Source organism: Salmo salar, chromosome 12 (genome assembly GCF_965601325.2).
Source record: "Salmo salar chromosome 12, fSalSal1, whole genome shotgun sequence".
Classification (NCBI taxonomy): domain Eukaryota; kingdom Metazoa; phylum Chordata; class Actinopteri; order Salmoniformes; family Salmonidae; genus Salmo; species Salmo salar.
In genome coordinates, this window is record NC_138302.1 from 3,287,446 (window position 1) to 3,311,705 (window position 24,260).

General features: G+C 43.4%; 1 protein-coding gene across 1 annotated transcript in view; it reads right to left on the bottom strand.

Annotated features, from left to right (window-relative positions):
- The window catches only part of LOC106592580 (unconventional myosin-XV), a 274,787-nt gene that overhangs the window by 245,459 nt on the left and 5,068 nt on the right, over positions 1–24,260 (bottom strand). Inside the window, exons 5-9 of the mRNA XM_045692035.2 lie at positions 23,561–23,635; positions 13,274–13,364; positions 12,475–12,480; positions 12,253–12,356; positions 10,217–10,280 (exon numbers count right to left, since the gene is read on the bottom strand). Coding sequence (XP_045547991.2) covers positions 10,217–10,280; positions 12,253–12,356; positions 12,475–12,480; positions 13,274–13,364; positions 23,561–23,635 — 340 coding nt within the window. The remainder of the gene's footprint in view (positions 1–10,216; positions 10,281–12,252; positions 12,357–12,474; positions 12,481–13,273; positions 13,365–23,560; positions 23,636–24,260) is intronic.

Consider the following 24,260-nt stretch of genomic DNA (forward strand, 5'->3'; position numbering starts at 1 on the left):
ACTGATCTACAGCTGGCCCCTCTCCACGTCAACAACTCACTGATCTACAGCTGGCCCCTCTCCAAATCAAAACTCACTGATCTACAGATGGCCCTTCTCCACATCAACAACTCACTGATCTACAGCTGCTGGCCCCTCTCCACATCTACAACTCACTGATCTACAGCTGCTGGCCCCTCTCCACATCTACAACTCACTGATCTACAGCTGGCCTCTCTCCACGTCAACAACTCACTGATCTACAGCTTGACCCTCTCCACATCAACAACTCACTGATCTGTAGCTGGCCCCTCTCCACATCAACAACGCACTGATCTACAGCTGGCCCCTCTCCACATCAACAACTCACTGATCTACAGCTGGCCACTCTCCACGTCAACACCTCACTGATCTACAGCTGGCCCCTCTCCACATCAACAACTCACTGATCTGTAGCTGGCCCCTCTCCACATCAACAACTCACTTATCTACAGCTGGTCCCTCTCCACATCAACAACTCACTGATCTACAGCTCGCCCTACTCCACATCAACAACTCACTGATCTACAGCTGGCCCCTCTCCACATCAACAACTCACTGATCTACAGCTGGCCCCTCTCCAAATCAACAACTCACTGATCTACAGCTGGCCCTTCTCCACATCAACAACTCACTGATCTACAGCTGCTGGCCCCTCTCCACATCTACAACTCACTGATCTACAGCTAGCCCCTCTCCACATCAACACCTCACTGATCTACAGTTGGCCCCTCTCCACGTCAACAACTCACTGATCTACAGCTGGCCCCCCTCCACGTCAACACCTCACTGATCTACAGCTGTCCCCTCTCCAAATCAACAACTCACTGATCTACAGCTGGCCCCTCTCCACATCAACAACTCACTGATCTACAGCAGGCCCCTCTCCAAATCAACAACTCACTGATCTACAGCTGCTGGACCCCTCTCCACGTCAACAACTCACTGATCTACAGCTGGCCCCTCTCCACATCAACAACTCACTGATCTACAGCTGGCCCCTCTCCACATCAACAACTCACTGATCTACAGCTGGCCCTACTCCACATCAACAACTCACTGATCTACAGCAGGCCCCTCTCCACATCAACAACTCACTGATCTACAGCTGGCCCCTCTCCAAATCAAAACTCACGGATCTACAGATGGCCCTTCTCCACATCAACAACTCACGGATCTACAGCTGGCCCCTCTCCACGTCAACAACTCACTGATCTACAGCTGGCCCCTCTCCACGTTAACAACTCACTGATCTACATTTTGCCCCTCTCCACATCAACAACTCACTGATCTACAGCTGGCCCCCCTCCACGTCAACACCTCACTGATCTACAGCTGTCCCCTCTCCAAATCAACAACTCACTGATCTACAGCTGCTGGCCCCTCTCCACGTCAACAACTCACTGATCTACAGCTGGCCCCTCTCCACATCAACAACTCACTGATCTACAGCTGGCCCCTCTCCACGTCAACAACTCACTGATCTACAGCTGGCCCCTCTCCACGTCAACAACTCACTGATCTACAGCTGGCCCCTCTCCACATCTACAACTCACTGATCTACAGCTGCTGGCCCCTCTCCACATCTACAACTCACTGATCTACAGCTGGCCTCTCTCCATGTCAACAACTCACTGATCTACAGCTGGAACCTCTCCACATCAACAACTCACTGATCTGTAGCTGGCCCCTCTCCACATCAACAACTCACTGATCTACAGCTTGCCCCTCTCCACGTCAACACCTCACTGAGCGACAGCTGGCCCCTCTCCACATCAACAACTAACTGATCTACAGCTGGCCCCACTCCACGTCAACAACTCACTGATCTACAGCTGCTGGCCCCTCTCCACATCTACAACTCACTGATCTACAGCTGCTGGCCCCTCTCCATGCCAACAACTCACTGATCTACAGCTGGCCCTCTCCACGTAAACAACTCACTGATCTACAGCTGCTGGCCCCTCTCCACATCAACAACTCACTGATCTACAGCTGGCCCCTCTCTACATCAACAACTCACTGATCTACAGCTGCTGGCCCCTCTCCACATCTACAACTCACTGATCTACAGCTGCTGGCCCCTCTCCACATCTACAACTCACTGATCTACAGCTGGCCTCTCTCCACGTCAACAACTCACTGATCTACAGCTGGCCCCTCTCCACATCTACAACTCACTGATCTACAGCTGCTGGCCCCTCTCCACATCTACAACTCACTGATCTACAGCTGGCCTCTCTCCACGTCAACAACTCACCGATCTACAGCTGGAACCTCTCCACATCAACAACTCACTGATCTACAGCTTGCCCCTCTCCACGTCATCACCTCACTGAGCGACAGCTGGCCCCTCTCCACATCAACAACTAACTGATCTACAGCTGGCCCCACTCCACGTCAACAACTCACTGATCTACAGCTGCTGGCCCCTCTCCACATCTACAACTCACTGATCTACAGCTGCTGGCCCCTCTCCATGCCAACAACTCACTGATCTACAGCTGGCCCTCTCCACGTAAACAACTCACTGATCTACAGCTGCTGGCCCCTCTCCACATCAACAACTCACTGATCTACAGCTGGCCCCTCTCTACATCAACAACTCACTGATCTACAGCTGCTGGCCCCTCTCCACATCTACAACTCACTGATCTACAGCTGCTGGCCCCTCTCCACATCTACAACTCACTGATCTACAGCTGGCCTCTCTCCACGTCAACAACTCACTGATCTACAGCTGGACCCTCTCCACATCAACAACTCACTGATCTGTAGCTGGCCCCTCTCCACATCAACAATGCACTGATCTACAGCTGGCTCCTCTCCACATCAACAACTCACTGATCTACAGCTGGCCCCTCTCCACGTCAACAACTCACTGATCTACAGCTGGCCCCTCTCCACGTCAACAACTCACTGATCTACAGCTGCTGGCCCCTCCACGTCAACAACTCACTGATCTACAGCTGGCCCCTCTCCACATCAACAACTCACTGATCTGTAGCTGGCCCCTCTCCACATCAACAACTCACTGATCTACAGCTGGCCCCTCTCCACATCAACAACTCACTGATCTACAGCTGGCCCTTCTCCACATCAACAACTCACTGATCTACAGCTGGCCCCTCTCCACATCAACAACTCACTGATCTACAGCTGGCCCCTCTCCACATCAACAACTCACTGATCTACAGCTGGCCCCTCTCCACGTCAACAACTCATTGATCTACAGCTGGCCCCTCTCCACGTCAACAACTCACTGATCTACAGTTGGCCCCTCTCCACGTCAACAACTCACTGATCTACAGCTGGCCCCTCTCCAGATCAACACCTCACTGATCTACAGCTGTCCCCTCTCCACATCAACATCTCACTGATCTACAGCTAGCCCCTCTTCACATCAACACCTCATTGATCTACAGCTGGCCCCTCTCCACATCTACAACTCACTGATCGACAGCTGCTGGCCCCTCTCCACGTCAACACCTCACTGATCTACAGCTTGCCCCTCTTCACATCAACACCTCATTGATCTACAGCTGGCCCCTCTCCACATCTACAACTCACTGATCTACAGCTGCTGGCCCCTCCACGTCAACAACTCACTGATCTGTAGCTGGCCCCTCTCCACATCAACAGCTCACTGATCTACAGCTGGCCCCTCTCCACATCAACAACTCACTGATCTACAGCTGGCCCTTCTCCACATCAACAACTCACTGATCTACAGCTGGCCCCTCTCCACATCAACAACTCACTGATCTACAGCTGGCCCCTCTCCACATCAACATCTCACTGATCTACAGCTGGCCCTTCTCCACATCAAGAACTCACTGATCTACAGCTGGCCCCTCTCCACGTCAACAACTCACTGATCTACTGCTGGCCCCTCTCCACGTCAACAACTCACTGATCTACAGTTGGCCCCTCTCCACGTCAACAACTCACTGATCTACAGCTGGCCCCCCTCCACGTCAACACCTCACTGATCTACAGCTGTCCCCTCTCCACATCAACAACTCACTGATCTACAGCTGGCCCCTCTCCACATCAACAACTCACTGATCTACAGCAGGCCCCACTCCAAATCAACAACTCACTGATCTACAGCTGGCCCCTCTCCACATCAACATCTCACTGATCTACAGCTGGCCCTTCTCCACATCAACAACTCACTGATCTACAGCTGGCCCCTCTCCACGTCAACAACTCACTGATCTACTGCTGGCCCCTCTCCACGTCAACAACTCACTGATCTACAGTTGGCCCCTCTCCACGTCAACAACTCACTGATCTACAGCTGGCCCCCCTCCACGTCAACACCTCACTGATCTACAGCTGTCCCCTCTCCACATCAACAACTCACTGATCTACAGCTGGCCCCTCTCCACATCAACAACTCACTGATCTACAGCAGGCCCCACTCCAAATCAACAACTCACTGATCTACAGCTGCTGGCCACTCTCCACGTCAACAACTCACTGATCTACAGCTGGCCCCTCTCCACATCAACAACTCACTGATCTACAGCTAGCCCCTCTACACATCAACACCTCACTGATCTACAGCTGGCCCCTCTCCATGTCAACACCTCACTGATCTACAGCTGCTGGCCCCTCTCCACATCAACAACTCACTGATCTACAGCTGGCCCCTCTCCACGTCAACACCTCACTGATCTGTAGCTGGCCCCTCTCCACGTCAACAACTAACTGATCTACAGCTGCTGGCCCCTCTCCATGTCAACAACTCACTGATCTACAGCTGGCCCCTCTCCACGTCAACAACTCACTGATCTACAGCTGGCCCTTCTCCACGTCAACAACTCACTGATCTACAGCTGGCCCCTCTCCACATCTACAACTCACTGATCTACAGCTGCTGGCCCCTCTCCACATCAACAACTCACTGATCTACAGCAGGCCCCTCTCCACATCAACAACTCACTGATCTGTAGCTGGCCCCTCTCCACATCAACAACTCACTGATCTACAGCTGGCCACTCTCCACATCAACAACTCACTGATCTACAGCTGGCCCTTCTCCACATCAACAACTCACTGATCTACAGCTGGCCCCTCTCCACGTGAACAACTCACTGATCTACAGCTGGCCCCTCTCCACGTCAACAACTCACTGATCTACAGCTGGCCCCTCTCCACGTCAACACCTCATTGATCTACAGCTGGCCCCTCTCCACATCTACAACTCACTGATCTACAGCTGCTGGCCCCTCTCTACGTCAACAACTCACTGATCTACAGCTGCTGGCCCCTCTCCACATCTACAACTCACTGATCTACAGCTGCTGGCCCCTCTCCACATCTACAACTCACTGATCTACAGCTGGCCTCTCTCCACGTCAACAACTCACTGATCTACAGCTGGACCCTCTCCACATCAACAACTCACTGATCTGTAGCTGGCCCCTCTCCACATCAACAACGCACTGATCTACAGCTGGCCCCTCTCCACATCAACAACTCACTGATCTACAGCTGGCCACTCTCCACGTCAACACCTCACTGATCTACAGCTGGCCCCTCTCCACGTCAGCAACTCACTGATCTACAGCTGCTGGCCCCTCTCCATGCCAACAACTCACTGATCTACAGCTGCTGGCCCCTCTCCACATCTACAACTCACTGATCTACAGCTGCTGGCCCCTCTCCATGCCAACAACTCACTGATCTACAGCTGGCCCCTCTCCACATCAACAACTCACTGATCTACAGCTGGCCCCTCTCCACATCAACAACTCACTGATCTACAGCTGGCCCTACTCCACATCAACAACTCACTGATCTACAGCAGGCCCCTCTCCACATCAACAACTCACTGATCTACAGCTGGCCCCTCTCCAAATCAAAACTCACTGATCTACAGATGGCCCTTCTCCACATCAACAACTCACTGATCTACAGCTGGCCCCTCTCCACGTCGACAACTCACTGATCTACAGCTGGCCCCTCTCCACGTCAACAACTCACTGATCTACATTTTGCCCCTCTCCACATCAACAACTCACTGATCTACAGCTGGCCCCCCTCCACGTCAACACCTCACTGATCTACAGCTGTCCCCTCTCCAAATCAACAACTCACTGATCTACAGCTGGCCCCTCTCCACGTCAACAACTCACTGATCTACAGCTGGCCCCTCTCCACGTCAACAACTCACTGATCTACAGCTGGCCCGTCTCCACGTCAACACCTCACTGATCTGTAGCTGGCCCTTCTCCACGTCAACAACTCACTGATCTACAGCTGCTGGCCCCTCTCCACGTCAACAACTCACTGATCTACAGCTGGCCCCTCTCCACATCAACAACTCACTGATCTACAGCTGGCCCCTCTCCACGTCAACAACTCACTGATCTACAGCTGGCCCCTCTCCACGTCAACAACTCACTGATCTACAGCTGGCCCCTCTCCACATCTACAACTCACTGATCTACAGCTGCTGGCCCCTCTCCACATCTACAACTCACTGATCTACAGCTGGCCTCTCTCCACGTCAACAACTCACTGATCTACAGCTGGAACCTCTCCACATCAACAACTCACTGATCTGTAGCTGGCCCCTCTCCACATCAACAACTCACTGATCTACAGCTGGAGGCTCTCCACGTCAACACCTCACTGAGCGACAGCTGGCCCCTCTCCACATCAACAACTAACTGATCTACAGCTGGCCCCACTCCACGTCAGCAACTCACTGATCTACAGCTGCTGGCCCCTCTCCACATCTACAACTCATTGATCTACAGCTGCTGGCCCCTCTCCATGCCAACAACTCACTGATCTACAGCTGGCCCTCTCCACGTAAACAACTCACTGATCTACAGCTGCTGGCCCCTCTCCACATCAACAACTCACTGATCTACAGCTGGCCCCTCTCTACATCAACAACTCACTGATCTACAGCTGCTGGCCCCTCTCCACATCTACAACTCACTGATCTACAGCTGGCCTCTCTCCACGTCAACAACTCACTGATCTACAGCTGGACCCTCTCCACATCAACAACTCACTGATCTGTAGCTGGCCCCTCTCCACATCAACAATGCACTGATCTACAGCTGGCCACTCTCCACATCAACAACTCACTGATCTACAGCTGGCCCCTCTCCACGTCAACAACTCACTGATCTACAGCTGGCCCCTCTCCACGTCAACAACTCACTGATCTACAGCTGCTGGCCCCTCCACGTCAACAACTCACTGATCTACAGCTGGCCCCTCTCCACATCAACAACTCACTGATCTGTAGCTGGCCCCTCTCCACATCAACAACTCACTGATCTACAGCTGGCCCCTCTCCACATCAACAACTCACTGATCTACAGCTGGCCCTTCTCCACATCAACAACTCACTGATCTACAGCTGGCCCCTCTCCACATCAACAACTCACTGATCTACAGCTGGCCCCTCTCCACATCAACAACTCACTGATCTACAGCTGGCCCTTCTCCACATCAACAACTCACTGATCTACAGCTGGCCCCTTTCCACGTCAACAACTCATTGATCTACAGCTGGCCCCCCCCTCTCCACATCAACAACTCACTGATCTACAGCTGGCCCCTCCACGTCAACACCTCATTGATCTACAGCTGGCCCCTCTCCACATCTACAACTCACTGATCGACAGCTGCTGGCCCCTCTCCACGTCAACACCTCACTGATCTACAGCTTGCCCCTCTTCACATCAACACCTCATTGATCTACAGCTGGCCCCTCTCCACATCTACAACTCACTGATCTACAGCTGCTGGCCCCTCCACGTCAACAACTCACTGATCTGTAGCTGGCCCCTCTCCACATCAACAGCTCACTGATCTACAGCTGGCCCCTCTCCACATCAACAACTCACTGATCTACAGCTGGCCCTTCTCCACATCAACAACTCACCGATCTACAGCTGGCCCCTCTCCACATCAACAACTCACTGATCTACAGCTGGCCCCTCTCCACATCAACATCTCACTGATCTACAGCTGGCCCTTCTCCACATCAACAACTCACTGATCTACAGCTGGCCCCTCTCCACGTCAACAACTCACTGATCTACTGCTGGCCCCTCTCCACGTCAACAACTCACTGATCTACAGTTGGCCCCTCTCCACGTCAACAACTCACTGATCTACAGCTGGCCCCCCTCCACGTCAACACCTCACTGATCTACAGCTGTCCCCTCTCCACATCAACAACTCACTGATCTACAGCTGGCCCCTCTCCACATCAACAACTCACTGATCTACAGCAGGCCCCACTCCAAATCAACAACTCACTGATCTACAGCTGGCCCCTCTCCACATCAACATCTCACTGATCTACAGCTGGCCCTTCTCCACATCAACAACTCACTGATCTACAGCTGGCCCCTCTCCACGTCAACAACTCACTGATCTACTGCTGGCCCCTCTCCACGTCAACAACTCACTGATCTACAGTTGGCCCCTCTCCAAATCAACAACTCACTGATCTACAGCTGCTGGCCCCTCTCCACGTCAACAACTCACTGATCTACAGCTGGCCCCTCTCCACATCAACAACTCACTGATCTACAGCTAGCCCCTCTCCACATCAACACCTCACTGATCTACAGCTGGCCCCTCTCCATGTCAACAACTCATTGATCTACAGCTGCTGGCCCCTCTCCACATCAACAACTCACTGATCTACAGCTGGCCCCTCTCCACGTCAACACCTCACTGATCTGTAGCTGGCCCCTCTCCACGTCAACAACTCACTGATCTACAGCTGCTGGCCCCTCTCCATGTCAACAACTCACTGATCTACAGCTGGCCCCTCTCCACGTCAACAACTCACTGATCTACAGCTGGCCCCTCTCCACGTCAACAACTCACTGATCTACAGCTGGCCCCTCTCCACATCTACAACTCACTGATCTACAGCTGCTGGCCCCTCTCCACATCAACAACTCACTGATCTACAGCAGGCCCCTCTCCACATCAACAACTCACTGATCTGTAGCTGGCCCCTCTCCACATCAACAACTCACTGATCTACAGCTGGCCCCTCTCCACATCAACAACTCACTGATCTACAGCTGGCCCTTCTCCACATCAACAACTCACTGATCTACAGCTGGCCCCTCTCCACGTGAACAACTCACTGATCTACAGCTGGCCCCTCTCCACGTCAACAACTCACTGATCTACAGCTGGCCCCTCTCCACGTCAACACCTCATTGATCTACAGCTGGCCCCTCTCCACATCTACAACTCACTGATCTACAGCTGCTGGCCCCTCTCTACGTCAACAACTCACTGATCTACAGCTGCTGGCCCCTCTCCACATCTACAACTCACTGATCTACAGCTGCTGGCCCCTCTCCACATCTACAACTCACTGATCTACAGCTGGCCTCTCTCCACGTCAACAACTCACTGATCTACAGCTGGACCCTCTCCACATCAACAACTCACTGATCTGTAGCTGGCCCCTCTCCACATCAACAACGCACTGATCTACAGCTGGCCCCTCTCCACATCAACAACTCACTGATCTACAGCTGGCCACTCTCCACGTCAACACCTCAATGATCTACAGCTGGCCCCTCTCCACGTCAGCAACTCACTGATCTACAGCTGCTGGCCCCTCTCCATGCCAACAACTCACTGATCTACAGCTGCTGGCCCCTCTCCACATCTACAACTCACTGATCTACAGCTGCTGGCCCCTCTCCATGCCAACAACTCACTGATCTACAGCTGGCCCTCTCCACGTCAACAACTCACTAATCTACAGCTGGCCCCTCTCCACATCAACAACTCACTGATCTACAGCTGGCCCCTCTCCACGTCAACACCTCACTAATCTACAGCTGGCCCCTCTCCACATCTACAACTCACTGATCTACAGCTGCTGGCCCCTCTCCACATCAACAACTCACTGATCTACAGCTGGCCCCTCTCCACGTCAACAACTCACTGATCTACAGCTGGCCCCTCTCCACGTCAACACCTCACTGATCTACAGCTGGCCCCTCTCCACGTCAACAACTCACTGATCTACAGCTGGCCCATCTCCACGTCAACAACTCACTGATCTACAGCTGGCCCCTCTCCACATCAACAACTCTGTGTGTGTGTGTGTGTGTGTGTGTGTGTGTGTGTGTGTGTGTGTGTGTGTGTGTGTGTGTGTGTGTGTGTGTGTGTGTCTCACCTGAAAGACGATGCGGGACTTCTCCAGTAGATACTGAGACGTTATGGCACCGCTGATTACACCTCTTCACTCACACACACACACACACACACACACACACACACACACACACACACACACACACACACACACACACACACACACACACACACACACACACACACACACACACACACACACACACACACACACACACACACACACACACACACACACAAACACACACAACCACAGTGAGTTCTCTTGTCTCTCAGTGTTAAGTAAAACCCCCCGCGGTTCATTAATAACCCAGAGCATTATGGGAATTCAGCTGACACCGTGTCACACCTTGGTCGTGTACCTGTCCAACGTCAAGGTGTCACCGTTACCCTGTTACACCAGCGAGGTTACCGCGGTAACGTGGCGTGCAGACCACAGGAGGTTGGTGACACCTGAATTAGGTAGTGAAGAGGCTCATGCTATTGGCTGGAGAGGAATCAGAGGGGAACGGTCTCCGTGTTTGACGCCATTCCGGTCACTCTGCTGTCCTCCCCTTGAACAGCCTCCACTGGTACAGACGGAGTTACCGCGGTAATGTGGGGTACAGACGGAGTTACCGCGGTAACATGGGGTACAGACGGAGTTACCGCGGTAACGTGGGGTACAGACGGAGTTTCCTCGATAACGTGGGGTATAGACAGAGTTACCACGGTAACGTGGGGTAGAGACAGAGTTACCATGTTAACGTGGGGTATAGACAGAGTTACCACGGTAACGTGGGGTAGAGACAGAGTTACCATGTTAACGTGGGGTATAGACAGAGTTTCCGTGGTTACGTGGGGCATAGACAGAGTTTCCGTGGTAACGTGGGGTACAGACGGAGTTAACGTGGTAACGTGGGGTATTGACAGAGTTTCCGTGGTAATGTGGGGTACAGACAGAGTTACCATAGTAATGTAACAACAGAGTTACCATAGTAATGCCGTGGTAACAGAGTTACTGTTGCACCCTCGACAACCACTGTGATTATTATTATTTGACCCTGCTGGTCATTTATGAACGTTTGAACATCTTGGCCATGTTCTGTTATAATCTCCACCCGGCACAGCCAGAAGAGGACTGGCCACCCCTCATAGCCTGGTTCCTCTCTAGGTTTCTTCCTAGGTTCCTGCCTTTCTAGGGGAGTTTTTCCCTAGCCACCCCTCATATCCTGGTTCCTCTCTAGGTTTCTTCCTAGGTTCCTGCCTTTCTAGGGGAGTTTTTCCCTAGCCACCCCTCATATCCTGGTTCCTCTCTAGGTTTCTTCCTAGATTATAGCCTTTCTAGGGGAGTTTTTCCTAGCCACCCCCTCATAACCTGGTTCCTCTCTAGGTTTCTTCCTAGGTTCTGGCCTTTCTAGGGGAGTTTTTCCTAGCTACCCCTCATAGCCTGGTTCCTCTCTAGGTTTCTGCCTTTCTAGGGGAGTTTTTCCTAGCCACCCCTCATAGCCTGGTTCCTCTCTAGGTTTCTTCCTAGATTATAGCCTTTCTAGGGGAGTTTTTCCTAGCCACCCCCTCATAACCTGGTTCCTCTCTAGGTTTCTTCCTAGGTTCTGGCCTTTCTAGGGGAGTTTTTCCCTAGCCACCCCTCATATCCTGGTTCCTCTCTAGGTTTCTTCCTAGGTTCTGGCCTTTCTAGGGGAGTTTTTCCTAGCCACCCCTCATAGCCTGGTTCCTCTCTAGGTTTCTGCCTTTCTAGGGGAGTTTTTCCTAGCCACCCCTCATAGCCTGGTTCCTCTCTAGGTTTCTTCCTAGGTTCTGGCCTTTCTAGGGAGTTTTTCCAAGCCACCGTGCTTCTACACCTGTATTACTTGCTGTTTGGGGGGGTTTTAGGCTGGGTTTCTGTACAGCACTTTGAGATATCAGCTGATGTATGAAGGTCTTTATTAATACATTTGATTGGTTGATTGACTGTGGTAACGTAATAATGTAAATACAGTAGATATATAGGTGTTATAACGGTTCCTTCTGATTGGTTGATTGACTGTGGTAACGTAATAATGTAAATACAGTACTCACTCTTCCAGAAATATCTCCACATATTTCCCGAAGCGACTAGAGTTGTCGTTCCGGACCGTTTTGGCGTTCCCAAAGGATTCCAACAGGGGTGTGGCCTCCAGGATCTGTTACCGTGACAACCGATCAGTACCAGGAGCGGTTACTAGGGTTGCTAACAGTAATTACTATGGCAACAACAACCAACAACCACTGCATAGACAACAAAAGCTACAGACACATTACCTCAATCTGGGGTGGTCAGGGGCGGAAGGGAGAGAGAGAGAGAACAGTTACAGGAAGGTAGGAGCAGTATGTTTACATGTTTACCTGTTGTGTAATGTTGTGTTTACCTGTTGTGTAATGTTGTGTTTACCTGTTGTGTAATGTTGTGTTTACCTGCTGTGTTTACCTGTTGTGTAATGTTGTGTTTACCTGTTGTGTAATGTTGTGTTTACCTGTTGTGTTTACCTGTTGTGTAATGTTGTGTTTACCTGCTGTGTTTACCTGCTGTGTTTACTTGTTGTGATTACCTGCTGTGTAATGTTGTGTTTACCTGTTGTGTTTACCTGCTGTGTAATGTTGTGTTTACCTGTTGTGTTTACCTGTTGTGTAATGTTGTGTTTATCTGTTGTGTAATGTTGTGTTTACCTGTTGTGTAATGTTGTGTTTACCTATTGTGTTTACCAATTGTGTAATGTTGTGTTTACCAGTTGTGTAATGTTGTGTTTACCTGTTGTGTAATGTTGTGTTTACCTGTTGTGTAATGTTGTGTTTACCTGTTGTGTAATATTGTGTTTACCTGTTGTGTAATGTTATGTTTACCTGTTGTGTAATGTTGTGTTTACCTGTTGTGTTTACCTATTGTGTAATGTTGTGTTTACCTGTTGTGTAATGTTGTGTAATGTTGTGTTTACCTGTTGTGTAATGTTGTGTTTACCTGTTGTGTAATGTTGTGTTTACCTGTTTTGTTTACCTGTTGTGTAATGTTGTGTTTACCTGTTGTGTAATGTTGTGTTTACCTGTTGTGTAATGTTGTGTTTACCTGTTGTGTTATGTTGCGTTTGTGATGTATAGCTGTCAGGTAACGGAGGACCATTTTAGTCGCTTCAGTTTTCCCTGATCCACTCTCCCCACTGAAACACATTATCACCATTATCAGTCTCCCTACTGAAACACATTATTATTATTATCACTCTCCCCACTGAAACACATTATTATTATTATCACTCTCCCCACTGAAACACATTATTATTATTATCACTCTCCCCAGTGAAATGCATTTTCATCATTATCACTCTCCCCACTGAAACACATTATCACCATCGGTCTCCCCACTGAAACACATTATCACATCATTATCAGTCTCCCCACTGAAACACATTATCACCATCAGTCTCCCCACTGAAACACATTATCACATAATTATCAGTCTCCCCACTGAAACACATTATCACCATCAGTCTCCCCACTGACACACATTATCACCATCAGTCTCCCCACTGAAACACATTATCATCATTACCAGTATCCCCACTGAAAAACATTATCACCATTATCAGTCTACCCACTGAAATGCATTAGCATCATTATCAGTCTCCCCATTGACTCATGTTGTCGCCATTATCAGTCTTCCCTGACCCGCTCTCCCCACTGAAACACATTATCATCATTATTAACATTAAACTATATCAACATTAAACCAACATTAAACCATTATCAACATTAAACCAATATCAACATTAAACCATTATCAACATTAAACCATTATCAACATTAAACCATATCAACATTAAACCAATATTAAACCATTATCAACATTAAACCATTATCAATATTAAACCAATATCAACATTAAAACAATATCAACATTAAACTATTATCATCATTAAACCAACATTAAACCATATCAACATTACACCATATCAACATTAAACCAACATTAAACCATTATCAACATTAAACCATATCAACATTAAACCATTATCAACAATAAACCATTATCAACATTAAACATTATCAACATTAAACCATATCAACATTAAACCATTATCAACATTAAACCATATCAACATTAAACCATTATCAACAATAAACCATCATCAATATTAAACCATATCAACATTAAACCAATATCAACATTAAACCATTATCAACATTAAACCATTATCAACATTAAACCATATCAACATTAAACCAATATTAAACCATTATGAACATTAAACCATTATCAACATTAAACCAATATCAACATTAAACCAATATCAACATTAAACGATTATCATCATTAAACCAACATTAAACCATATCAACATTAAACCATATCAACATTAAACCAACATTAAACCATTATCAACATTAAACCATATCAACATTAAACCATTATCAACAATAAACCATTATCAACATTAAACCATTATCAACATTAAACCATTATCAACATTAAACCATATCAACAGTAAACCATTATCAATATTAAACCATATCAACATTAAACCAATATCAACATTAAACCAATATCAACATTAAACCATTATCATCATTAAACCAACATTAAACCATTATCAACATTAAACCATATCAACATTAAACCATTATCAACATTAAACAATATCAACATTAAACCAACATTAAACCATTATCAACATTAAACCATATCAACATTAAACCATTATCAACATTAAACCATTATCAACATTAAACCATATCAACATTTAACCATTATCAACATTAAACCATATCAACATTAAACCATTATCAACATTATCAACATTTAACCATTATCAACATTAAACCATATCAACATTAAACCATATCAACATTAAACCATTATCAACAATAAACCATTATCAACATTAAACATTTATCAACATTAAACCATTATCAACATTAAACCATATCAACAGTAAACCATTATCGATATTAAACCATATCAACATTAAACCAATATCAACATTAAACCATTATCAACATTAAACCATTATCAACATTAAACCATATCAACATTAAACCAACATTAAACAATATCAACATTAAACCATTATCAACATTAAACCAATATCAACATTAAACCAATATCAACATTAAACCATTATCATCATTAAACCAACATTAAACCATTATCAACATTAAACCATATCAACATTAAACCAACATTAAACCATTATCAACATTAAACCATATCAACATTAAACCATTATCAACAATAAACCATTATCAACATTAAACCATTATCAACATTAAACCATATCAACATGAAACCATTATCAACATTAAATCATATCAACATTAAACCAACATTAAACCATTATCAACATTAAACCATTATCAACATTAAACCATTATCAACATTAAACCAATATCAACATTAAACCATTATCATCATTAAACCAACATTAAACCATTATCAACATTAAACCATATCAACATTAAACCATTATCAACATTAAACAATATCAACATTAAACCAACATTAAACCATTATCAACATTAAACCATATCAACATTAAACCGTTATCAACATTAAACCATTATCAACATTAAACCATATCAACATTTAACCATTATCAACATTAAACCATATCAACATTAAACCATTATCAACATTATCAACATTTAACCATTATCAACATTAAACCATATCAACATTAAACCATTATCAACATTAAACCATATCAACATTAAACCAGTATCAACATTAAACCAACATTTAACCATTATCAACATTTAACCATTATCAACATTTAACCATTATCAACATTAAACCATTATCAACATTAAACCATATCAACATTAAACCAACATTAAACCAATATCAACATTAAACCATTATCAACATTAAACCAGCATTAAACCATTATCAACATTAAACCATATCAACATGAAACCATTATCAACATTAAATCATATCAACATTAAACCAACATTAAACCATTATCAACATTAAACCATTATCAACATTAAACCATTATCAACATTAAACCAATATCAACATTAAACCATTATCATCATTAAACCAACATTAAACCATTATCAACATTAAACAATATCAACATTAAACCAACATTAAACCATTATCAACATTAAACCATATCAACATTAAACCGTTATCAACATTAAACCATTATCAACATTAAACCATATCAACATTTAACCATTATCAACATTAAACCATATCAACATTAAACCATTATCAACATTATCAACATTAACCATTATCAACATTAAACCATATCAACATTAAACCAACATTAAACCATTATCAACATTAAACCATTATCAACATTAAACCATTATCAACATTAAACCATTATCAACATTAAACCATATCAACATTAAACCATTATCAACATTAAACCAACATTAAACCATTATCAACATTAAACCATTATCAACATTAAACCATTATCAACATTAAACCATATCAACATTAAACCATTATCAACATTAAACCATATCAACATTAAACCATTATCAACATTAAACCATATCAACATTAAACCAGTATCAACATTAAACCAACATTTAACCATTATCAACATTTAACCATTATCAACATTTAACCATTATCAACATTAAACCATTATCAACATTAAACCATATCAACATTAAACCAACATTAAACCAATATCAACATTAAACCATTATCAACATTAAACCAGCATTAAACCATTATCAACATTAAACCATTATTGACATTAAACCATATCAACATTAAACCATTATCAACATTAAACCATTATCAACATTAAACCATCATTAAACTATTATCAACATTAAACCATTATCAACATTAAACCATATCAACATTAAACCAACATTAAACCATTATCAACATTAAACCATTATCAACATTAAACCATTATCAACAATAAACCATATAAACATTAAACCAACATTAAACCATTATCAACATTAAACCATTATCAACATTAAACCGTATCAACATTAAACCATTATCATCATTAAACCTTTATCAACATTAAACCATTATCAACATTAAACCAACATTAAACCAACATTAAACCATATCAACATTAAACCATATCAAAATTAAACCATACCAACATTAAACCATTATCAACATTAAACCAACATTAAACCATATCAACATTAAACCATTATCAACATTAAACCATATCAACATTAAACCATTATCAACATTAAACCAACATTAAACCATTATCAACATTAAACCATTATCGACATTAAACCAACATTAAACCATATCAACATTAAACCAACATTAAACCAACATTAAACCATTATCAACATGATCCATCTTCCCATTGAAACACATTATTAATACGACCAACGTTATCAACACTATCAACCAATATCAAACATTACTAACCAATATTAGCCCAAATGAATGCATTATCAATATTTTCAAGACAAACTGCATTAACTGAAGCATTAACACCATTATCAGTATCATCACTCCCAGTAGCAGTACATTATCCTTGCACAGTGCCTTCAGAAAGTATGCATAACCCTTTGACTTGATTCCACATTTAGTTGTGTTACAGCCTGAATTCAAAATGGATTCAATTGATGTTGTTTTCTCCTCACCCATCTACACACAATACCCCATAATGACAAAGTGAATACATGTTTTTCAGAAATTTTAGCAAATGTAATGAAAAATAAATAAAGAAATATCAGTATTCACATCTCTGAGTACAAAACATTGTGTAGATTTGGCCGTGTGTTTTAGGTTATTGTCCTTCTGAAAGGGGAATTCATCTCCCAGTGTCTGGTGGAAAGCAGACTGAACCAGGTTTTCCTGTAGGATTTTTGCCTGTTCTTAACTCCATTCCGTTTATTTTTTTATCCTGAAAAACTCCTCAGTCGTTAACAATTACAAGCATAACCATAACATGATGCAGCCACTACTATGCTCGTGTTCAGGACAAAAAAGTGATTTTGCTTTGCCACAATTTTTTTGCAGTGTTACTTTAGTACCTTGTTGCAAACAGGATGCATGTTTTGGATTTTTTTGTAAATTTTGTACAGTATTCCTTATTTTCATTCTGTCATTTAGGTTAGTATTGTGGAGTAACTACAATGTTGTTGATCCATCCTCAGTTTTCTCCTATCACAGCCGTTAAACTCTGTAACTGTTTTAAAGTTACCATTGACCTCACGGTGAAATCTCTGAGCAGTTTCCTTCCTCTCCGGCAACTGAGTTAGAAAGCAAACGCCTGAATCTTTGTAGTGACTGGGTGTATTGATACACCTGTCACGTCCTGACCAGCAGAGGGAGTAATTGTATTAGTATTTGGTCAGGACGTGGCAGAAGGGTTTGTGTTTTGTATGGTTTTCTAGTTTGTCTATTTCTGTGTGGTCTGTGTGGCTCCCGATCAGGAACAGTTGTACGTTGTTCCTGATTGGGAGTCATATATTAGTTGCTTGTTTTCACCTGGGGATTGGTGGATAGTTGTCTTTAGCACTGCTGTTGTGAGTATAGCCTGTTAAACTGTCTTTTGTCGTTCTTCGTTTTGTTAATTTTTCCGTGCTCTCTGTGTTTAATAAATATTCAAGATGAGCATCCACATTCCTGCTGCGTTTTGGTCATCTCTACCCAACGACATCCATGACAACACCATCCAAAGTGTAATTAATAACTTTTACCATGCTCAAAGGGATATTCAATGTTTTTTGTTGTTGTTGTTTTTCTTACCCATCTACCAATAGGTGCCCTTCTTTACGGAGCATTAGGAAAACCTCCCTGGTCTTTGTGGTTGTAATCTGTGTTTGAACTGTTCTGCTCGACTGAGGGACCTTACAGATAATTGTATGTGTGGGGTACAGAGATGTTTATTATTATACGTACACTAAAGGTCAAACACTGAAGGTCAAACACTAAAGGTCAAATGATTTAGAACACATTCCAGGGTTTTTCTTTATTTTTTAAAACTATTTTCTACATTATAGAATAATAGCGAAGACATCAAAACTATGAAATAACACATATGGAATCATGTAGTAAATCTCTTAATGATCGGACCCCTTTTTTTTACATTTTCACCAAAAATGACATACCCAAATCTAACTGTAGCTTAGGCCTTGAAGCAAGGATATGCACATTCTTGATACCGTTTGAAAGAAAACACTTTGAAGTTTGTGGAAATGTGGAAGGAATGTAGGAGAATATAACACAATAGATCTGGTAAAAGATAATACAAAGAAAAAGAAAAAAAAAGAAAAGTAATTATTTTTTTGTACCATCATCTTTGAAATGCAAGAAAAAGGCAATAAGGAATTATTCCAGTCCAAGTGCAATTTAGACTTTGGCCGCTAGATGGCAGCACTGCATGTGCAACGTTTTAGAGCGATCCAGCGCATATCTATTAAAAATGTTGTATCAAGACTGCCCAAATGTGTCTCATTGGTTTATTTATACATTTTCAAGTTCATAATTGTGTCCTCAAACAATAGCATGGTATTCTTTCACTGTAATAGCTAATGTAAATTGGACAGTGCAGTTAGATTAACAAGATTTTAAGCTTTCTACCAAAATCAGATATTTATTTATTTTATTTATTTCACCTTTATTTAACCAGGTAGGCAAGTTGAGAACAAATTCTCATTTACAACTGCGACCTGGCCAAGATAAAGCAAAGCAGTTTGACACATACAACAACACAGAGTTACACATGGAGTAAAATAAACATACTGTCAATAATATTATATATATATATATATATATGTCTATGTCCTGGAAATTTGTCTTTCTTACAACCTCAAGTTAATCACATTTGCCTACATTGGCTCAACCGTCTCGGCCACCGATCTTGAAGTTAAACAAATCAAAAGATATTTTATATTTGAGATTCTTCAAATAGCCAACCGTTGCCTTGATGACAGCTTTGCACACTATTGGCATTCTCTCAACCAGTTTCATGAAGTAGTCACCTGGAATGCATTTCAGGTGCGCCTTGTTTTAGGTGTGCCTTGTTAAAAGTTAATTTGTGGAATTTCTTTCCCTCTTAATGCGTTTGAGCCAATCAGTTGTGTTGTGACAAGGTAGGGGTGGTATACAGAAGATAGCCCTATTTGGTAAAAGACCACGTCCATATTATGGCAAGAACAGCTCAAATAAGCAAAGAAAAATGACAGTCCATCATTACTTTAAGAAATGAAGAGCAGTCAATAAGGACAATTTAAAGAACTTTGAAAGTTTCTTCAACTTCAGTTGCAAAAACCATCAAGCGCTATGATGAAACTGGCTCTCATGAGGACCGCCACAGGAAAGGAAGACCCAGAGTTATCTCTGCTGCAGAGGATAAGTTCATTAGAGTTACCAGCCTCAGAAATTGCAGCCCAAATAAATGCTTCACAGAGTTCAAGTAACAAACACATCTCAACATCAACTGTTCAGAGGAGACTGCGTGAATCAGGCCTTCATGGTCGAATTGCTGCAGAGAAACCACTACTAAAGGACACCAATAACAAGAAGAGACTGGTGGAAATATGTATTTTGGTTCTAACAACAGTGTCTTTGTGAGACGCAGTGTGGGTGAACAGATGATCTCTGCATGTGTATTTCCCACCGTGAAGCATGGAGGAGGAGGTGTTATGGTGTGGGGGTGCTTTGCTGGTGACACTGTGTTTTATTTAGAATTCAAGGCACACTTAACCAGCATGGCTACTACAGCATTCTGCTGTGATACGCTATCTATCCCATCTGGTTTGGCCTTAGTGGGACTATCATTTGTTTTTCAACAGGATGATGACCCAACACACCTCCAGGCTGTGTAAGGGCTATTTGACCAAGAAGGAGAGTGATGGAGTGCTGCATCAGATGACCTGGCCTCCACAATCACCCGACCTCAAACACATTGATATGGTTTGGGATGAGTAAGACAGCAGACTTAACCTGTTAGGGCTAGGGGGCAGCATTGACACGGCTGGATAAAAAACATACCCGATTTAATCTGGTTACCACTCCTACTCAGTAACTAGAATATGCATATACTTATTACATATGGATAGAAAACACCCTAAATTTTCTAAAACTGTTTGAATGGTGTCTGTGAGTATAACAGAACTCAAATGGCAGGTCAAAACCTGAGAGATTCCTTTACAGGAAGTGGCCTGTCTGACCATTTCTGGAACTTCTTTGCCATCTCTATCATTTACTAAGGATCTCTGCTCTAACGTGACACTTCCCACGTCGTCCATAGGCTCTCAGAGCCCGGGAAAAAAGAGAATGTCGTCATTCCAGCCCCAGGCTGAAACACATTATCGCCTTTCTCAAGTGGCCCATCAAGAGACACTAGCTTATGCGCGTGACCCCGACCGCCCCCGCCTTTGGGATTTTTTCCTCTGTTTGCCGAAAAGGAGATTCCCTGTCGGAATTTTATCGCTTTTCTACGAGAAAAATGACGTAAAAATTGATTTTAAACAGCGGTTGACATGCTTCGACGTACGGCAATGGAATACTTTGAATTTTATTGTCAGGAATTGCGCCAAGCGCGCGACACTTCTTTACTATTTCGGATAGTGTCTGGAACGCACGAACAAAACGCCGCTATTCGGATATAACGATGGATTATTTTGGACCAAACCAACATTTGTTATTGAAGTAGACGTCCTGGGTGTGCATTCTGACGAAGACAACAAAAGGTAATGACATTTTTATAATAGTAAATATGATTATGGTGAGTGCTAAACTTGCCGGGTGTCTAAATAGCGAGCCCGTGATGCCTGGGCTATGTACTTAGAATATTGCAAAATGTGCTTTCACCAAAAAGCTATTTTAAAATCGGACATATCGAGTGCATAGAGGAGGTCTGTATCTATAATTCTTAAAATAATTGTTATGCTTTTTGTGAACGTTTATCGTGAGTAATTTAGTAAAATGTTAGCGAATTCCCCGTAAGTTTGCGGGGGGTATGCTAGTTCTGAACGTCACATGCTAATGTAAAAAGCTGGTTTTTGATATAAATATGAACTTGATTGAACAAAACATGCATGTATTGTATAACATAATGTCCTAGGGTTGTCATCTGATGAAGATCATCAAAGGTGAGTGCTGCATTTAGCTGTCTTCTGGGTTTTGGTGACATTATATGCTGGCTTGAAAAATGGGTGTCTGATTATTTCTGGCTTGGTACTCTGCTGACATAATCTAATGTTTTGCTTTCGTTGTAAAGCCTTTTTGAAATCGGACAGTGTGGTTAGATTGACGAGAGTCTTATCTTTAAATGGCTGTAAAATAGTCATATGTTTGAGAAATTGAAGTAATATGATTTTGAAGATTTTGAAAATCGCGCCACAGGATGGCAGTGGCTGTTACGTAGGTGGGACGAATTCGTCCCGCCGGTCCCATAGAGGTTAAGGGAAAGCAGCCAACAAGTGCTCAGCATATGTGGGAACTCCTTCAAGACTGTTTGAAAAGCATTCCAGGTGAAGCTGGTTGAGAGAATGCGAAATATTCAAAGCTGTTATCAAAGCAAAGGGTGGCTATTTGAAGAATCTCAAATATAAAATATATTTTGATTTGGTTAAGACTTTTTTGGTTACTAGGTGATTCCATATGTGTTATTTCATAGTTTTGATGTCTTCACTATTATTCAACAATGTAGAAAATAGTAAAAAATAAAGAAAAAACCCTTGAATGAGTAGGTGTTGTAAAACTTTTGACTGGTAGTGTATATATGTATATATATATATATATATACATATATATATATATATATATATATATATATATATATATATAAAACCTTTATTTAACTAGGTGAGTCAGTTAAGAACAAATTCTTATTTACAATGACGGCTTACCCCATCAGAACCCGGATGACACTGGGCCTATTGTGCGTCACCATATCACAGCCGGATGTGATACAGCCTGGATTCGAACCAGGGACAGTAGTGATTAGGTAGTCATTCAAAAAATCATATTAAACACTACTATTGCACATAGAGTGAGTACAGGCAACTTAATATGGGATATCTTCAGCATATTTGTACTCCTGAACTTATTTAGGCTTGACATAACAAACACTTATTGACTCGAGACATTTTAAAGCTTTTCATTTTTTAATTTGTAAATATTTTGAAAAACATAATTCCACTTTGACATTTATGTGGTGTTGTGTGTAGCTCAGTGACCCCCCAAAAAATCTTAATTATAAATTCAGGCCGTAACAACAAAAAATGTGGATAAAACCAAGGGGTGTGAAAACTTTCTGAAGGTAGTGTATACAATATACATTATCCACACTACAACACATTATCTGTGATATTCCAGTAATCCTATATATATATTCCATAATGTATCAACATTATCACAGCATTATCACAGCACTACGTTGACTTGTACCTGATAATGATACACTGGTTGTGTTTAGCATCCATCATGGTGGTGTAGGAAACACTGGCGATGGCAAACAGATGCCTGGGAGAAAAGAGTAAAGAGAGGGGTACACATCTATACGACTGACCGGGTACTGAACCATTCATACTGAGACTGACCAGGTACTGAACCATTCATACTGAGACTGACCAGGTACTGAACCATTCATACTGAGATTGACCAGGTACTGAACCATTCATACTGAGACTGACCAGGTACTGAACCATTCATACTGAGACTGACCAGGTACTGAACCATTCATACTGAGACTGACCAGGTACTGAACCATTCATACTGAGACTGACCAGGTACTGAACCATTCATACTGAGACTGACCAGGTACTGAACTATTCATACTGAGACTGACCAGGTTCTGAACCATTCACACTGAGACTGACTGGGTTCTGAACCATTCATACTGAGAATCACCAGGTACTGAACCATTCACACTGAGACTGACCAGGTACTGAACCATTCAAACTGACTGACCAGGTACTGAACCATTAAAACTGACTGACCAGGTACTGAACCATTCAAACTGAGACTGACCGGGTACTGAACCATTCATACTGAGACTGACTAGGTACTGAAACATTCATACTGAGACTGACCAGGTACTGAACCATTCATAATGAGACTGACCAGGTACTGAATCATTCATACTGAG